The 19773-nt window shown below is 36.3% G+C and overlaps 1 protein-coding gene and 1 long non-coding RNA gene across 9 annotated transcripts; one reads left to right on the plus strand and one right to left on the minus strand.

Annotated features, from left to right (window-relative positions):
* Positions 1-1786: 1786 nt before the first annotated feature.
* Positions 1787-18323, plus strand: LOC105159215 (Methyltransferase MT-A70 family protein). 7 transcript variants are annotated; one of them, XR_016064691.1, is made up of 13 exons: positions 1790-2179; positions 2282-2504; positions 3140-3210; positions 3323-3453; positions 3674-3711; positions 3974-4049; positions 4238-4415; positions 4494-4583; positions 4658-4757; positions 4919-5102; positions 5256-5329; positions 6262-6326; positions 6647-6904. XR_016064691.1 is itself a non-coding variant. In XM_088878697.1 (11 exons), the coding sequence occupies exons 1-10, from the start codon at positions 1883-1885 to the stop codon at positions 5059-5061; spliced, it is 1347 nt and encodes a 448-aa protein (XP_088734823.1). In that variant the 5' UTR covers positions 1790-1882; the 3' UTR covers positions 5062-5102; positions 5256-5430. The 7 variants fall into 7 exon arrangements, 3 of the variants coding, with proteins under 3 accessions (XP_088734824.1, XP_088734823.1, XP_088734822.1); XR_016064690.1 differs by having other exon boundaries at positions 1791-2179; positions 4919-5329; XM_088878697.1 differs by lacking the exons at positions 6262-6326; positions 6647-6904 and having other exon boundaries at positions 5256-5430.
* LOC105159214 (uncharacterized) lies at positions 12175-15949 on the minus strand. 2 transcript variants are annotated; one of them, XR_016064479.1, is made up of 3 exons: positions 15793-15949; positions 15628-15697; positions 12175-12412 (listed from the first exon to the last, which is right to left on the minus strand). It is a non-coding gene; the product is annotated as an uncharacterized LOC105159214 (long non-coding RNA). The 2 variants fall into 2 exon arrangements; XR_847567.3 differs by having other exon boundaries at positions 12175-15417.
* Positions 18324-19773: the final 1450 nt, after the last annotated feature.

A 19773-nucleotide genomic window follows, 5' to 3' on the forward strand; every position in this document is an offset into this window, starting at 1 on the left:
TCGGAGTGGCCAGCTCCTGTAACAGCTGTTCTGCAAATTCTGTATCAAATGAGTTGCAATTGCTCAAGCAGATTGGGTCGCGAATCTTCAAAGGCCTGGCATTGTTGTCCATAATCTCCCCCTCATCTGAATTCTGTTCGAGTAGCATGATTGTGTTTTCCACATGTGTCCAATTTCCATCAGCCACTTCATACTCCAAACTCTAAACCCTAAACCTCAGGCCATTTAAATTCTAATATGTACGGACTCATTGTAATAACTAAATCATTTTGATGTGTTATTTATGTGAGATCGTATAATTTGATGAAATCTATAAATAATCGCCCTCCATGCATCAAGTACAACTTTTGATACCCCAATATTTTTGTGACATTATTATCATTTTTCTTTCAGTCTACTAACTTAAGTATTGGAGGGTTATAACTGTAAGTCTTCCCCATGTGGTTCTAACTATACGCATGTCTTGTAGGATTCTATCTTGGATAATCGAGCGTACCCTTTTCATTTGGAGTAGTAATCACCTAAAATCACCATATGTTGGTTTTGAATTTTCTACAAAACAAATCTGATGGCAATGATCTTTTTTTTTTTTTTTGGTAGGTGAGAATTACATTTTTTGTCATGTAACTATAGGTTGTTAGCACAAAAATTGTCAACACAAGACTAAAATTGCCAAAAAAATAACAAAATGTGAGATGCTCAAGGACTAAATTTGTCAATAAAACAACTAAATAAGTAAATTACAAGATAAAAATACTAACTATCTATAATTACCAAAAACATTTTTTGCCTTCTTTTAATTAGAAATAACTTATGATATACTTCAAGTTTCAAAATTAACTAATAGTATCAATAATCCAATCAAAACGCACATTAAAGAAAATAATTAAGACATAGAAAAAACTACAGTTAACAAATCAAATTGACATTCATAGTAATTAGGTTTGAATCATAACATTTTGATCCATTCATATTCGAACTTTGAGCATGGACTTCAAGCATAAATTTCCTGAAATAAATTCGAATTATTGCTTCTCAACGAAGGAGTTTACTTGGTCAAAAGACACGGGAGCTTGTCATATGTCTCATCCCACAAAACATTATATTATTTTATTACTAGAAAAACAATACTATATTCCAAAATATTTGATTATAGAATTGACTTTGATACTATCAATTAAATTCTTTGTCTTAACTATGGATAGATAATCTTGCATGCATGTTGAAAGAAAAATGCACCTTGTTTGGTACTGCCCTTTTCCTTAGTGGGATTCAATCAAATCATTTTGAAATTTAACCGTTTTCGAGTAATTATAGAATAATCAATACCTAAGTTAAGTTGAAGCATACTTTTTATATTTCATTTTGGTCCTTTAATTTAATAATAATACAATAAAAAATAAATATCGTTGGAAATATTTGCAGGGTCTAATCAATTATACGTAGAAATGCATTAGAGTTAATAAAACGATACATTTTATGTTTTTAATCAATCAGCAGTAAGTTAATTAAAAATATTTTTAGTTTTTTTATGTTGGTAAATTTCATGATTTTTTTTATTTATTAAATAAAAACAAACGTTAGTAATATCAAAATTATGTATAATTATATTAAACTTGAATGAACGACGGTGTAATTATCCCAAATATTATTTGTAGAAGGTTTCGATAAAAAAAATGATTGCAATGATGGAAAAGAAGTAAAGTTAATGGGCCCTTCTTCTTCTTGGGCTAGACTACCTGTTGCGCTATGAAAAGCCCATCTGTAAGTGGACAAATTCGGATCCGATTTGACATTTTGGGCTGAGTCAAGGCCGACCTGCCCAAGACCCATCTCGTAACCCGCCTGCCTAAATTCCCGCTGACAGCCGTTCTCGGTGAAAATGGCCGCCTCCGAGTCCGATGATCGGCTGTCGGCTTTCTCAAAGTCGGGCATTTACCGATTTGACGATGCAAATGCTTTTTTCGTCGATCCTGTTCGGGTACTGAACCGGTGCTACACCAGGTTTAGGGTTTCTCCTTCCGCTTACTACTCCCGCTTCTTCCCCTCTTCGATTTTTTCCACTGGAAATTACAACAATGTTCCCAAAAACTCGGGAAAACGTAAACGCCGCGAGAAAGAAAAGAAGAAATCCCAAGCTCTCAACTTGCGGGAACAGATGGCCGATCGACGTCACCAGGTGAGTGTGTGCCGGGGTGTGAATTGTGTGTAGTTTTGATTTTTATCCTCTCTCTCTCTCTCTCTTTCAATTGTTTGCTCTTTTTTCCCCTTGGGTTGTAAGGAGGTGAGAGTAGCGTTGTTGAAGGCGCATGAAGCATTGCTTGGTGCTAGTCAAGTATTGGAAACTTTGAGGAACTTGAGGGATGATGTGGAGGAGCGTGGTGGGGATTCGATTCTGCGGGAGAATGAGCTCGATTTTGTGGGGTTAGGGAGCGTTTGGCAAGCTCCATTTTATGAGATTGTTCTTAAGGTTAATGAAGATGAGGCAGCAGTTGAAAATGCAGGTTGGGTTTCATTTGATGAAAACAGAGTATTAACTGTTACCTTTATCCTTTTGACATTTAGAATTAAGATCATCTTTGTCCATAATGGAAAAGATTGTCTTGATATACATTTAGCGGTGGTACATAGCTTGGTAGCTCGACCTTGGCAGCTTTCTAATATACTCTGATACTTGAGTGTTTGATATTTGTTGTCATTGCATGTTACAAATTGTATTATGATCTTCAGGGTGTATGATATTCTAAAAACTGATTTCAAGTGTGAACCTTTATATGTAGCATGACGAGCATGCATGAGTTTCGGCAATTCACCACAAACCAATTCACGATTTTTTAAATTATTAAGACTGATTCAGGAAGCTATCATTGTCTGAACTTATACTTAGTCAATCTATGTTTGTTTCCATTATATCAGATTGATGTATGGTGACCTATTGTTAAAGATATTTTCATGATGTTATACTTAGTCATGACTCAATAATTCCTTGGACCAGATGTCTGTGCTGCAGTACAACGCCTTAGCTGACTCTGTATGCATGACTCAGTTTATAGAAGTCAGGAAGGGATGCTAGCATATGCTTCTACTTACTCATATTATATGTCAATATATAAAATGCTCAGAAAATTCTTTTGTTTAGGATTTTGCGTCATTGTTTGTATGTATGAGCTGGACAATGTTATTATATGTATCTGCATATGCAAGAGACAGGTAAGTCAGTTTTGCCCTAAATAGTGATGTAAGCTAGAGTAGAAGGCAAATTAAATATGTTTGTCCTTTTTCTTTAAGTCTATATGGACATATATGTCCCTTGAATTTGCAGGTGGTGAGTCGTATTATCAAAAAGTGGTTCCGCTTTTTGAAACCCACGTCGCCAATGAGGCAAGTAATGATATGGAGGCTGAGTTATTGGACCACAAGTACATTTTGCCCAAGAATAGTTGCTTCTACATGGTATGGATTGAAAATCTTTTCAGGTATTTAGCTTCTGATGTTGTTCAATTCTAAATTTATAAATATTCTTTGTTTGCTCAATATGCTGTCAATATTGGGCTTTTGAGTTCTCACTGAAAGATGGCTCTAATTTTCATTGAGAAGTTCATTCTTTAATATAAATGCCTCCATTTAATATACTGCATCTAATATTCCGAATGCTTTGTTTCCATGTCATGAGGAAGTCTGACCTCAGGCAGATTCACAACTTAATTCCTGGTAAGGATCTTTGCTCTTATTATTCATATGAATCTTCTTTCTAGGGATGCAAGAAAAGGTTCTTTGTTCTCTGAAAGTTTATAAGTTAGCTGATTACTACCATTCACCAAATCTCTAGAGCATGCATTTGCAGTTGCCTTGTTCTTGGCTCTTCTGTTTGAATAACTCCATGTAGAAGTTGTTATGGACTTCTGTGCATATATTGCTAAATATCCTATATCTTTTACAAATTGGATTAAGGTTCATTATTGACCTTTGGCAGCGGAGTCTGATTGTGGCTTCAATCTTATACTGATCGATCCTCCATGGGAGAATAGCAGTGCACATCAGAAACTGAAGTATGTTCATCTGTATTATTCTATTAAGTTTAAATTCTGAATTACGAGAGGTTTCCTGTTAAATTGTGAAAATATTGGACCTCTTTATAGAGGCTGCTTATAAAATTTTATTTTATTCATCTTCTAACAAATGATGTAACAGTTTCATTGAGCTTTCTTTTCAGATTTTCTTTCTCTCACAACTGCAGGTACCCGACTTTGCCCAATCGGTACTTTTTATCTCTTCCTATAAAGCAGCTTACCCATACTGCTGGAGCCCTGGTAGCCTTGTGGGTAACCAATAGGGAGAAATTGCGGAACTTTGTGGAGAATGAATTATTTCCCAAATGGGGTGTCAAGTATGCTACTACGTTTTACTGGCTGAAGGTATTATTATCTTTCACATAAATTAGAATTCATCACTTGTTGCTTGGTTTTCTCACATTCAACCTAGTTCACTGGTAGGTGAAAGCAGATGGCTCATTGATCAGTGAATTGGATCTCTTTCATCACAGACCGTACGAGTGTCTTCTTCTGGGTTTTAGTCATGGGAAGGTGAGGATCAGTAATCAGGTATCAGTCTACTATTACTCCTTGTCGGATACTGATCTCAATCACTATCATTGCAGGAAATGAATTCTGAACAGTTGCTGAGACCAAACCACTTACCAGATAATCAAGTCTTTATCAGTGTCCCAGGAGATTATTCAAGGAAACCCCCAATTGGAGGTATTCTTGTGGCAACATAGCCTCGGGATCTTGTGTTCTGATTTCAGTTACTTATCCGATCCCGAATTGGCGCCCCAGTTTGGTCTCGTTTATGTCTTACTCCTGATGTCACTAAGTCTATAAAATCGAGGTTATTCATTGTTATGTCTTTGCATTCTCAGAGATTCTGCTAGACTATGTGCCAGGGTTTAAGCATGCCCGCTGCATTGAACTGTTTTCTAGGGAGATGATAGCAGGCTGGACTTCTTGGGGTAACGAACCCCTACACTTTCAAGATTCAAAGTACTTTCTAAAGTACAATTAATTGATCTCTACATGAAATGAAGGGCCTCATGATCAGAGAAGGTCATCCTTTCCATCCGAACCTCTGCTGACATTCTGATGATCTTTGCTCACCAATATGTTCCCGTATCCCTATGAAATCCAGCATTCTCGGACGGATTAGTTGAGGAATTTCGATTTGGTTTCTTATTAATAAGATCTGATTACTCCTCTCAGGAAGTAATGACTCTCTGGAAGGCCAGCAGCCCATTGTTCTATGTCATGTAGGCTTATTATCAGTCAACACAAAGGTAAGTGTAGTCAGACGACAATTGGAATGCACGTTAAATCTCTATAGTGCCAAACAATAGTTTCTTGATGCTTTCAATAGTGTCAACCGGTTGTTTCTTGATGTTTTGTGTTGAATGGATGTGATGATGGTTTGATCATTGACCATGCAAATAATTAGAGTGCTTTTGTCAGATAATTTGTATCCACAACTTGAATCAGGCGATGATACTGTGCACTCTAATACCAAACGACATTGCATTCGCTTGTGATAAGGTTGATAGGACTTCCTCTGCATTCCCTAACATTTAGTTCAGTATCTCCAAATGGTACCAACATCCAACCAAAGCTATGTGATGATGATCAGTAACTTCTTGATAGAAAAACAGTTTGGTCTTCTTTAACATCCTGAAACCTGAAAAAGGACGAGTATCATATAAATTACTTGGAACTTGCTCACTCATATTTCTAACACGCCTGACTTGACTAATATTTTCGAGAGTCGCCAAGCTAGTGAATGTTTTAACTGAAACAGAAAACATGCCGTGAAAAGTTAGGAATCAAAAATAATTTTTTTTTTCTTTTATAATATGAATTTGTTACTCGAGTAGCCACTTCACAAAAGTATTTTTTCTTTAGAAAAAAAGGAAATTGCGAAAGAAAAAAAAAAGGAAAAGAAAACACTAACCTATGTGAAGTTAACGACTTCACATAGTTTATGCGTGCTCATCATTATCTCATGCCCAAACCCCTAAAATCTGTTCACCACTTCACAATACACTTACGTGACAACTCATTACAAATAGTCAGTCGTGTTGGAAATGTTCTCAAATAAACTCATTGTATAGTGATGCACTTCATGTTCACATTCAAGTATAATGTTCTATATGTGAGTTAGCTATGTGCACAATATAATATGAGCTTACAGTTTGTTCCTTCACACTGCATTGTGCAGAACCGGATGGGAACTTGGCTCACGAGAGGTGCATGGGAACTTGGCTCACGAGGACGATTTCGCAGGTATGAACGTTGCCTTTGGTAGCTTTGGAAATAGCATTTTATCTTCTTGGATTATAGACACGGGGGCGACTAACCATATGTGTGGCAATATTTGCTCCCTTGACAATCTTATAGCTCTTCCTAATCTCACACTTATACATTTACCCGATGCCTCTACACACTCTGTTACACATACTGGGAATGTTATTCTGCACAAAAATTTCACTCTTACAAACGTTTTGTTGGTTCCCTCCTTCAAGTTCAACCTTCTCTCTATTCCCAAACTTTGCTCCTCATTATTTGTTGAAGTGTTGTTTCATGCGTCTCATTGTATGTTTCAGGACCCGAAGAATAAACAAGTTATAGCGGTGGGCAATCAGGCTGGAAATCTGTATTTTGTGGATAAATCCTCCTTTGATTATGATGTGATAGAATCTTGTATTAATAATTCTTGTTTTACTTCACATAATTGTGCTGATTCCTTGTGGCACTTGAGGCCGGGTCACCCCTCCTCTGTTGTAATGCAGTATATTACAGATATTGAAACTGCAATCTCACTTTGCAACCTGAATTGTGAAGTCTGTCCTATTGCGGAACAACATCGTCTGCCTTTTTCTTCAAGTAGCATCACTTTCGCCTCCATATTTGAGTTGTTACACACTGATCTTTGGGGACCCTATTCATTAGAGTTCCCTAAATGGCTGCAATAATTTCCTAACTGTTGTGGGCGATCTTACCCGTGCCACTTGGACATTCTTACTTAGATACAAATCACAGGTGCATCAAACAATATCCAACTTCCCTGCTATGGTAAAAACCCAATTTCATACCTCAGTAAAATGCATCCGCTCTGACAATGGAACCGAGTTTAACAACTCTCAGTGTCAGTCCCTATTCCATTCTTCTGGTATTATTCATTAGACATCATGCTCGTACACCCTTAGCAAAACGAGGTCATCGAACGAAAGCACAGACATGTACTTCAGGTAGCTAGAGCTCTGTTGTTCCAAGCCCACTTACCTCGAAAATTTTGGGGTGAATCCATTCTAATAACTACTTATCTTATCAATAGATTGCCCACATCCATTTTTCATTGGAAATCTCCCTTTGAAGTGCTCTATAACAAACCTCCCAACCTCAATAACATCAAAGTCTTTTGGCTGTCTCTGCTTTACCATGAACACCTCACCCCAGAAGCAAAAATTTGATGCGAGAGCCTCCAAATGCCTTAGTATAGGTTATTGCCAATTGAAGAAAGCCTATAGGGTGTATGATTTGGATACACCTATCTCCTTTGCCTCTAGAGATGTTATATTTTGCAAACACTCCTTTCCCTTTAGCTCTACTTATTCGCCCCCTGATCCAATATGCCTTCCTTTTCCAATTGATGATATGGAACCTCCTTGTGATGCACCTGTCCCCTCTCCTCCATCCTCTGAATTCGTTCCAGCCACAACAGCACCTTCTCCCCCTCTTCGTCGGTCACAAATGACCCATTCCAAGCCTTCTTGGCTCGCTGATTACGTCTACAATTGTTCTTATTCTGCATCCTCTTGTACTCCCTCTTCTTACTCTGGTGCACATAGTGTTTTTGTTACCAACTTGTCTGCCTTGCAGGAACCTAAAAGTTATCTCCAGGCCAGTAAAGACGAGCGTTAGGTGAAGGCTATGTCTCAGGAGCTGTAGGCGCTTGCTGCAAATAACACTTGGACCTTCACTTCCTTGCCGCCTGGGAAGAGAACTATTGGCTCGCGCTGGGTCTTTAAGTTGAAGCTCAAGCCAGATGGGTCCGTTGATTGCTACAAGGCACGCTTGGTTGCAAAAGGTTACAACCAGATTGAAGGGGTAGATTACTTCGACTCCTTTTCCCCTGTTGCAAAATCAGTAACTGTTTGTGTGTTTATCTCTTTGGCAGCTTCTAAATCTTGGCCATTGATGCAGCTCAACGTTAATAACACATTCCTCCATGGCTCCTTAGATTTGGATGTGTACATGGACCCTCCTGAGGGCTTGCTCAATGTGCTTGCTGGTTAAGTTTGCAAATTGCAGAAATCCCTCTACGGCCTTAAACAGACCTCTCGTCAGTGGAACCTCGAGCTGACCTCCAAGCTTGTCAAGTTTGGCTTCAGTCAATCTTCCCATGAACATTGCCTTTTTCTCAAGAAATTTGCAGGTGAGTTATATGTGGACGACATCTTGTTGGCTGAATCATCTCCTGCTGCTCTTCAATCTGTCAAGGATTAACTCCATCGCTTTTTCACCATTAAAGATCTTGAGGCGGCTAAATATTTCCTTGGTCTCGAATTGGCTCGTTCCTCACATGGCATTTTAGTCTCGCAGCATAAAATTTGCAAGATATTCTATCAGACACTTCCATGATCAATGCAAAACCTGTTCCCACTCCCTTGCCTGTTGGACTTAAGTTAGTTCTTGATGATGGTCATGTCCTTCCTGATCCTGGCCGTTTTAGGCGCTTGGTTGGTTGCCTTCTCTACTTGGGTTTTACTCGCCCAGATATCTCCTTCGCCGTCCAGCAACTTAGTCAGTTTCTTCAGGCACCTCGGCGCTCTCCTTGGGATGCAACATTGCATATTCTTTCCTACCTCAAGGGCACTCCCACCATCGGTTTGTTCTTCTCTTTTGCCAGTTCCACTCAGTTCACTGCTTACTCCGATGCTTCGTGGGCTTCGAGTTTGGATTCTCACTGTTCGATTATTGGCTTCCGTGTGTTCTTGGGCTCCTCCCTCATCTCGTGGAAGACAAGAAAGCAAGGTACGATTTCTCGTTCTTCCGCCAAAGCTGAATATCGTAGTATGGAATCCATTGTCTACGAACTTCTTTGGATTTCTGTGTCTCTGCCAATTCCTTTTTGGTGCGACAACAAAGCTGCCCTTTACATCACTGCGAACCCGATCTTTCACGAGCGCACTAAGCACTTGGACATCGATTGTCATCTTGTTGGGGACCAGTTTAAGCTCGGTTTCATTTCCCCTTCGCACATCCGCAACTCTGATCAATTGGCCGTCCTTTTCACCAAAGCTCTTCCTTCCCCTGTTTTTGCTCGTTTCCTCTCCAAGATGTGTCTTTCTTCCACGCCTCCATCTTGAGGGGGGGCTGTAGAGATATGATGATTTTGTCTTGTTCCCAACTATAGTAGAAGCAGAACTCCATTGAAGACGATGCTGCTGCAGTACTCTGTTTCTATTTATTCTTTGTACTATAAATCGTGTTTTTCAATATTAGTTGTTTAGCATTTTTAGCTTTGACACTTGGAAGCTTTTTACACACAGGCACATGTAGTTAAAGTAGGTACACATTCTTCTTCAGTGCAACCATGTATGTATACCTGCAGTTTAGATGTAACAAGTTCAGTTTTTGGGAAATAAGAAATATGTTTTTCTCACTGAAATATTCACCATGAATACTGCTACTTGTTTGGCGAATTTCATCTTCTCACAACTATCTTTGGCAATCACTATTTCCTTACCCATCGTGTATGATCACGTTGGGGCAATTTGGCTGTACCTAATAAAGCATAAATCTCATAGTGTCAACATAACAATTTCCTTAACATTGTCAAGACTCAATTTTCTGGCATAGGTTGGGCATCCCGCATGGATAGCCCCCATTCAGTTACTGGTTATTATATTTTCCGTTCTTCCTCATTGATTTTTTGGAAAACAAAGAAACAATCAAGGTTCATGGCTAAGGACGAATATCGTAATCTAGTCTCGAGGGTAGGTGAGCTCCACTAGATCCTTATTTTCTATGAGATTTCAGAATTCCTATGCACACACCAATTCCTTTTTGGTGCGATAATCAAGCGGCTTTACACATCACTACGAATTTGGTATTTCACGAATGTACCAAGCGCCTGGATATATATTGCCACTTGGTGAGCCGTAAATAAAAGCGTTGGTTCATTTCTCCTCTTGGCACATTTCTAGCAAGCAACAAAATTGCTGACTTGTGTAACAAAGTTCTGCCTGCTCCAGCTTTTATCTCTGGTGTCCAAGTTAGGCTTGGTGACACTTCGCCCAGTGCCAACTTGAGGCGGCTGTTAAGTTCTTAGGTGCTATTCATCGTTCCTTTTGACAGAAAACATAGTATGGCTTCTTCTCTCTTTGGTTTGTTAGCTGATGTGAGCTAGCAAGCATAGCTGGCATGTTTCTTTTTCCTTCCCGTGTGTTATATATAATCAACTGTTTAGCACAATTGTTAATTGCATGTGGTAAATATTTTCCACAGAAAACAGAGTGTGGCTTCTTCTCTTTTTCTTCAAGATATCACAGAGAAAATCACATTTTGACTTGTCAAAAGACAGGAAGAGAGAAGGCAGTCTCTTATTTCAAAAACCAAAATTCGGCTACATCTTCCGTGACATGGACTGTAAGAATAAGATACTACGAGGGGTGATGGTTTAGTATTTCCCTTTTCTTTTTGCGTATACGTATATGCGATGATACAATATTAACATAAGGTAAACTGCTCAACAACAAAACTCAAATTTCTGTATCAACTGTAGAAGCTCTAAAAGAAGCCTCGTCAAGGGGTGTAAAGTGGTTATAGCGACACAAAAATAAGAAAGGAACTTTGTCTGAACTTTTGACACTGGACATTGTGTGCTTGACTTAGTCCTTGTTTGACATTGATGGTACTATCATTGGCTCGCTCTGTGATAGACTCGTGTATTCTGAAGATGGTAACTTGGCTGGCACAAACAACATTATTTCATCAGAGTTTTCTTTTGGGGTTTGCATACAGGTGTAGCTTCTGAGACATATGTTCTTTTCAGCAAATGAGATTTATGGCTTCGTTTTAGTGGTACTTTCTTTTCAATTGAACATTATGACAAGATTCTCAGCTGTATTAATAAGTTTTCTCTTTATACAACAATCAGAAAAATAGAGTAGTCGTTTGTCTTCCCTAGTAGAGTGAATTCCTACCGTGCTATCTCTTCCTGGTTCTTTCTATCAATCTCTTCCTCACATGTCGAGTGACGGGATACACATTAGGAACTTCTTAGATCATGAATATGCAGATCAAATGCTTTTCTTCTATTATATTTTTTTTTTGTCGTTCTTATGCATGTATATTAAATGCTTAAATTTGCTTTGAACTTTAAATTCTATGATATTTCTATATTTAGCTATGATTTCCAGGGGTTGCTGGTCTATGGATTATTATTTGTATTGCTGAGCCATCATTCATATAGTGGTGTACTATTGTAATAGCAGAAGCTGATCTTCTTAGATACTTCTGAGGTAGTAGCTGGTACTTTGTGCCCTTATTGGGCAAACGCAACAGAAGTTCGTGCATCTATTACTCAAGCAGTATCGGATATGCTTGAAATTGTGGCACCTGGGACTTTGAAAGGAAGTGGTGTAAGAATACTTTTTGATCATCTATGGGTAACTCCCAAAAAGATAGCTGACTCAACCTGATGTTTTGATCAGTATCTAAGTCAGTTAAAATAGTTTGCTTGAGGCATTTTGAAAGCAATTAATGTACTCGCATTATATTTTATTTGAGAAATAATTGTCCGTTAGTACTCGATACTGTTGATTGGCTTGCTTTATTTGGTTCTTTAGTTGCTTGAGTTCAACAATATACCTTCCATGTGGTTAACTCAGCCACAATGGAATCAACTGCATATGGAAGGTGCTTGAATTACAACTTTCAACAATGAAGCTTCTAATACAAGTTGCCAACTGAGAAGCATTGCTATGAAGTGAACATATATTGGAACACAAGTGCTCTTTTGCAAGGCGTAAAAATGTTTTAAGTATCTCAATCCACATGGTTATCACTCTTCTATCTATATAAATAAGATTCTAATTAGGACATTGCGTGGTATTAAAAATTGAAGTAATTGCAATAGGCAATTTTAATAAAAAATAAAAAGAGGAGTATAAAGAATATATGTTTTTCACTGAAGACACAAGTACTACAAACAAAGTATTCTAATTTACAATAGGCTAGATTTATTCTTAAGCTAATGGCTGTTGATGTCTTGAAGAAATACTTGAGCCCGATAGACATGCAAGCTAGTGTGTCATTGTGAATGGATGCAAGTCGGCAATTGTATCATCTTCACTAGCATTAACCTGCACATAATCAACAATATCAGTATATTTAAAGATATATGTAAAGAGCAAAATGCATAACCGTATAGCATGCAACTCGTCAATTACGACGGCTCTAGAATTCATATTTGGTTTCTCAATTCAGTGCTTGCTTAAATAACATCATCTCGCTAAAAATTGTTTGAGAATTTAAAGATTGAAGTAGAGATTCAAACACTCAATTGTTTCACATTAACCACTAAAAGCAATGTGTTTTTTGACACTATCTAGAACCAAATGACAACCTATGTATCTATCTCTTCCTCTCTACCATTTATCTAACCAAAGACGCAACCTTTGTCCCTATCTAGTTATTCTCCACCGTCTTCCCCCATATTTTAAATTTCAAGAAAGGTTGAAACCATTGAATTTTTTTCTTTGTATACTTCAAACCCAAAAATGTATGTGAGTTCTATGAAACCTTCACATTCTCAACATTCTAACTTGAAAGTAATAGGATTATAAATTTGAGGCCAGTTTCAAATGCGAAGAATGAGTTAGGAGTTGACGCCTAAAGGCGAGATAATTCTCCACAGTTTTTGCAAATTTATTCTCAACTTATTCATTATGTTTGGTTTTATCCCATTTGCCTTTTCAAAACCTTTTGTTTGTTATACATTTAAGACTTTTGTACAAATCATACAGAAACACCATATTTGTCCATATCGACATCTAAACTTTGTAGATGTACCACAGTAAAATTTGTTGAAAAATCGCGACTACGCAACCACAAATTAGTTTATTTTTGAACTTCGGAAATAAAATATCATATACTACACGGTAAAACGATTGTCTAGATGCCAATCTCATTGTTTCTTTTTCAATTACCTTTGCATCTATCATCTTAAAAGATTTCTTTAAGTATTATGAAATCAATTATTTGTCACAACAAAAAAAGTTAATTATACACTTTTTTGGAAGTCTAGAGAAAAAATTATCCATTTGTTCAAAAGTAATAAACCGAATGCACTTCAAACTTCAAATTGTTCCCAAAAAATACAAAAACTGCTTTTAAAATATGTCAATAAAAATCAATTAACAATTTTCTCTTAAAATAAAACACGTGACTTTTTTTATTCACTTATTCACAAAAGTAATAAACCGAATGCACTTCAAACTTCAAAGTGTTCCCAAAAAATACAAAAACTGCTTTTAAAAAATATCAATAAAAATCAATTAACAATTTTCTCTTAAAATAAAAACACGTGACTTTTTTTATGCACTTATTCACAAACCAGAAAATTTATATACTTGTTAAACTACACAAAATATTCAGACTTTGTAAATTTATCTTAGAGAAATTAGTACACTTGATGCTAATTTTAAAAACATACGTTGATAACAGAAAACACTTGACAAGAGAAAACAAATCTTAGCAAAAGAAAAAAAGAAAAAACAATAATTTTTTTTAAAATACACTATAGTTAATTCCTCATAAAAACTATAAAAAAATTCTCATATCTAGTATTATTTGAGTTACCAACCTTTTTGTTCATTAAAACACATTTATCAAATCTTGAAATTATGTAATAATATTCACAAAATTCACAAAGAAAAGCAAATTTAATTGGCATCTAGACAACCCCTCTACGCTTAGCATAGTATTTAATTTTCCAAAGTGCACAAATAAAATAACTCATAGTTGGATAATATAGATTTTTCGATATTTTTCTATGATACATCTGCAAATATAAGATGTTAACATGGACCAACATGATTTCTGTAAATTCATACAATTATTTTAAATGTATAACAACAAAAAATTTCAAAGCAGGCTCATTAGAAAAACCCAACACGACGAATTAATCAAGAATAAATTTACAAAAAAGGGGAGATTTGTTCTCCAATTTAGGACTCAACTCTATCCTTTCATCGTTCACATTTCAACAGCCTCAAACATTCTCAATCCTATTCTTTCCGAGTCAAAATGATGGTCACGTGAGTTTTTCAAAGAAATCAACACACAATATTTGGATTTGAAGTTTACAATGCATAAAATCAATGGTTTCAGCCTCCTCGATTTCAAAAATATGGGAGAAAAGTTGGCAAGGAAGAATCGATAAGGACATTGGTCACTTTTCAGTTAGAAATTCGAAGAGAGGAATATGAAGATACACAAGTTAACATTAGGTTCTAAAATATCATCAAAAAACACACTTTTAGCGGCCGGAATGTGTCCCGATTGAGTGTTTAAGTCCTACTCAACCCTTTTGATTCCCACACAATTTTTAACAATATGAAAGTTATCCGGCAACACAGAATCTGCGAACCAAATCCAAATTCTAGCGCCCCCAACCATTAATAAACGAGTACACATTACCTATACTAACTAACATGCTTCACTTGTAGAATTAAATATAAACAGGCTACAGTGTTAGGCCACCATTTGTAACTGCATAATACGTACTTTTGGAATTTAACTAATGACGACTTATCATATCTACCTCATGCTTTTGGGGACCTGAAGCATACTAGGCAATTCTCAATTTTAGTGGCACTAGCAAGAGATATACAATGAAAATATTGCTAACAATGAAGCATGCAAATAAAATAATTGCTAATAGATGATAAGACATCTCTGTTAAATAAGTCCTTTCTCCTTGTACTTTGCATTAAGACAGAACTAGGAAGAAACCAAGACAGGGAAGAAAACAACATAGATACATAACTGTGGCATTCTCCAATTCAAAGGCATAATATGCAACAGATATTTCATAACCACAATACCTTTCTAGATGTAGTTGAGAGTTCATATTCTGGTTGGCCCATCGATTGGGCAAGTACTGATTGGTTTAAGAAGTTTAATCACAGTCCAACCAGAAATTTTAAGTTGAGATCAAATTGGAGTAACAGAGAGTGGATGGCGGCACTTAAATTTCAGTTAATAACATATAATCATTATGACAGGAGATAGGAGAAATTGACCGCTAAAACACGGGGGAAGTCTGATTGTAGAAACGCCGCCTTGAAAGAAAGAAAACCAAAACCTTCCAAGAAAAAAAATAAATTCAAGAACAAACAAGAAACCGTGTAATCAAGATTGTGAGTGCTGGCAATATGTATAAATGCAATTCCTGGACAAATGGCATGAATCTTGAGCAAGACCGAATTGAACAAATTTGTTATGCAATGGGAAAATCGTGTGAACTCATGCTTCCTGAACTAATTATAAAAGAACCCTTGCAAAAGCAAAGTACCTTTTTAGGTAATAATCCGAGAAATTCAAGAGAACCCATGTAGTAGTTCCTTGAAACAATTAGCCAAAACCTCCAAGAAAAAGAAAAAAATTCAAGAGTAAATAAGAAACCGTGTAATCAAGAAGTACCTAAACATAAATAAGAAATTGTGGAATCAAGAAGTACCTAAAGATGGAGGCCTGAGGGCGGTCGCAGCACGAGAACGGCGGAGGTAGCTGCCTGAGAACGCGTCGCCATTAGAGCAGGGGCTTTTCACTTGAAAACTCTCGATTTTGCACTCTCTCGATTTCTTTATGTTTTGTTCAAAATTCTCTTACCTGATGTTGTTGTATATAAATTGGGCTGGGGCCTATCTCCAACGGTACAAATTTCAGTTGGGCCCAATGCTAAAAAACTTATTATTATTGTAACGGCTTGTTTGAAATTCGTTACAATTTATAACGGCTGTTGTATTGTAATAGACTAATAGGCATGAGAGACCATTACAATAGTAATTCAATTGTAAAAAATGCATTTAGACCTATTTTTGGAACTGTTAAATTAAATTTGATTTAATAATTATTGAAATGGTCTTTATAACACACATAAAATGTTAACATGGAACAACATAACTATTGTAAATTTATACAATAATTTTAAATGTATAACAATAAAAAATTTCAAAGCATGCCCATTAAAAAAAAACTCAACACGACGAATTAACCAAAAATAATTTCAAAGCCAGTAGCCCATTGTTCTATGTCATGTAAGCTTATTATCGATCAATACTGAGGTAAATGTTGTCAAACAACAATCAAAATGCACGTTAAATCTTTCAGTGCCAACATCAAACCAAAGTTATGTAGTGATGATAAGTAACTTCTTGATACGAAAACAGTTTGATTTTTCTTTAATATCCTGAAACCTGAAAAAGGACGAGTATCATATAAATGATCAGTAGCCACTTCACAAAAATATTTTTTTTTTAAAAAAAAAAAAAAAATATAAAGAAAACACTTAACTATGTGAAGTTAACGACTTCGCCTAGTTTTTTTTTTTAAAGGATAAATTACATATTCTTCTGAAATATCTGGCTTAATTACAAATATTTATAAATATCTTTTTAATTTTAACGACCGTTCAACAACTATCACAATTTGTTAGTCTCTGTTAGTTTTTATCTAATTTGTGATAAAATGATCAATATATCTTTTAGACTATAAAATTAACTTTAGTTATTTTTTTAAAAAACCTAATTATTCTTTTTTACAATTTTTTTTATTTTTTTCATCTACTTTGTCATTTTTTTTATAATTTTAATTTTTTTTAAAAATAGCAAAAATTGAGAATTTTAACCATCCATTCAAAAATTATATAATTTTATCAAATATTAAAAAATATTAGTAATTTATGAAACAATAAGGAATATTTATAATTATACCAAATTTTAATAAAGCTCGTTGTAATTAAAATAAAATTGTCAAGTCAATATTCCATGTAATTATACCTTGCTATGTCTTGTTCTGTTACAATGTGTACAATGCAACATGTGTTTGTCAGTGTTTTGCCTTTTCTTGTCAAATCTGGAGCTGCTCCTAACGTTCAAGGCCAAGCTCTCAGTATTATCTGTAAGTTTCATGTTAACTCGCCTCTGCTTCTCTACATTTTGTTAGGGAGTAGGCTTTGTTTATTGTGGGTGCAGGATCCAATAACCAGAAGTTCGTGTCTTACACTATCAAAAATGTGCCATTAAGCCCCATAAGGAATTGTATAAGTTGTGTGAAGGTGGCTGATTCTGCAACTGTGTCCCAGGCGCCATGGGAAGGTGAGGATCAGTAATCAGGTATCAGTCTACTATTACTCCTTGTCGGATACTGATCTCAATCACTATCATTGCAGGAAATGAATTCTGAACAGTTGCTGAGACCAAACCATTTACCAGATAATCAAGTCTTTATCAGTGTCCCAGGAGATTATTCAAGGAAACCCCCAATTGGAGGTATTCTTGTGGCAACATAGCCACGGGATCTTGTGTTCTAATTTCAGTTACTTATCCGATCCCGAATTGACACCCCAGTTTGGTCTCGTTTATGTCTTACTCCTGATGTCACTAAGTCTATAAAATTGAGGTTATTCATTGTTATGTCTTTGCATTCTCAGAGATTCTGCTAGACTATGTGCCAGGGTTTAAGCCTGCCCGTTGCATTGAACTGTTTTCTAGGGAGATGATAGCAGGCTGGACTTCTTGGGGTAACGAACCCCTACACTTTCAAGATCCAAAGTACTTTCTAAAGTACAATTAATTGATTTCTACATGAAATGAAGGGCCTCATGATCAGAGAAGGTCATCCTTTCCATCCGAACCTCTGTTGACATTCTGATGATCTTTGCTCACAAATATGTTCCCGTATCCCTATGAAATCCAGCATTCTCGGACGGATTAGTTGAGGAATTTCAATTTGGTTTCTTATTAATAAGATCTGATTACTCCTCTCAGGAAGTAATGACTCTCTGGAAGGCCAGCAGCCCATTGTTCTATGTCATGTAGGCTTATTATCAGTCAACACAAAGGTAAATGTAGTCAGACGACAATCGGAATGGACGTTAAATCTCTATAGTGTCAAACAATAGTTTCTTGATGCTTTCAATAGTGTCAACCGGTTGTTTCTTGATGTTTTGTGTTGAATGGATGTGATGATGATTTGATCATTGACCATGCAAATAATTAGAGTGCTTTTGTCAGATAATTTGTATCCACAACTTGAATCAGGTGATGATACTGTGCACTCTAATACCAAACGACATTGCATTCGCTTGTGATAAGGTTGATAGGACTTCCTCTGCATTCCCTAACATTTAGTTCAGTATCTCCAAATGGTACCAACATCCAACCAAAGCTATGTGATGATGATCAGTAACTTCTTGATAGAAAAACAGTTTGGTCTTCTTTAACATCCTGAAACCTGAAAAAGGACGAGTATCATATAAATTACTTGGAACTTGCTCACTCATATTTCTAACACGCCTGACTTGACTAATATTTTCGAGAGTCGCCAAGCTAGTGAATATTTTAACTGAAACAGAAAACATGCCGTGAAAAGTTAGGAATCAAAAATAACTTTTTTTCCTTTATAATGTGAATTTATTACTCGGAGTAGCCACTTCACAAAAGTATTTTTTTTTTAGAAAAAAAGGAAATTGCGAAAGAAAAAAAAAGGAAAAGAAAACACTAACCTATGTGAAGTTAACGACTTCACATAGTTTATGCGTGCTCATCATTATCTCATGCCCAAACCCCTAAAATCTGTTCACCACTTCACAGTACACTTACGTGACAACTCATTACAAATAGTCAGTCGTGTTGGAAATGTTCTCAAATAAACTCATTCTATAATGATGCACTTCATGTTCACATTCAAGTATAACCTTCTATCTGTGAGTTAGCTATGTGCACAATATAATATGAGCTTACAGTTCGTTCCTTCACACTGCATTGTGCAGAACCGGATGGGAACTTGGCTCACGAGAGGTGCATGGGAACTTGGCTCATGAGGACGATTTGCAGGTATGAACGTTGCCTTTGGTAGCTTAGGAAATAGCATTTTATCTTCTTGGATGATAGACACGGGGGCGACTAACCATATGTGTGGCAATATTTGCTCCCTTGACAATCTTATAGCTCTTCCTAATCTCACACTTATACATTTACCCGCTGCCTCTACACACTCTGTTACACATACTGGAATGTTATTCTGCACAAAAATTTCACTCTTACAAACATTTTCTTGGTTCCCTCCTTCAAGTTCAACCTTCTCTCTATTCCCAAACTTTGCTCTTCATTATCTGTTGAAGTGTTGTTTCATGCGTCTCATTGTATGTTTCAGGACCCGAAGAGTAAACAAGTTATAGCGGTGGGCAATCAGGCTGGAAATCTGTATTTTGTGGATAAAAAATCCTCCTTTGATTCTTGTATTAATAATTCTTATTTTACTTCACATAATTGTGTTGATTCCTTGTGGCACTTGAGGCCGGGTCATCCCTCCTCTGTTGTAATGCAGTATATTACAAATATTAACTGCAATCTCACTTTGCAACCTAAATTGTGAAGTATGTCCTATTGCGGAACAACACCGTTTGCCTTTTCCTTCAAGTAGCATCACTTTCGCC

This window comes from Sesamum indicum, linkage group LG3 (assembly GCF_026168435.1).
Source record: "Sesamum indicum cultivar Baizhima isolate 11 linkage group LG3, ASM2616843v1, whole genome shotgun sequence".
In the NCBI taxonomy this organism is placed as follows: Eukaryota; Viridiplantae; Streptophyta; class Magnoliopsida; order Lamiales; family Pedaliaceae; genus Sesamum; species Sesamum indicum.

Coding starts and splice junctions, on each gene's coding strand:
- LOC105159215 (XM_088878698.1), top strand. CDS start 1,883: ATGGCCGCCTCCGAGTCCGATGATCGGCTGTCGGCTTTCTCAAAGTCG. Junction 2,180..2,281: donor TGGCCGATCGACGTCACCAG/GTGAGTGTGTGC, acceptor TTGGGTTGTAAG/GAGGTGAGAGTAGCGTTGTT. Junction 3,211..3,322: donor TCTGCATATGCAAGAGACAG/GTAAGTCAGTTT, acceptor TTGAATTTGCAG/GTGGTGAGTCGTATTATCAA.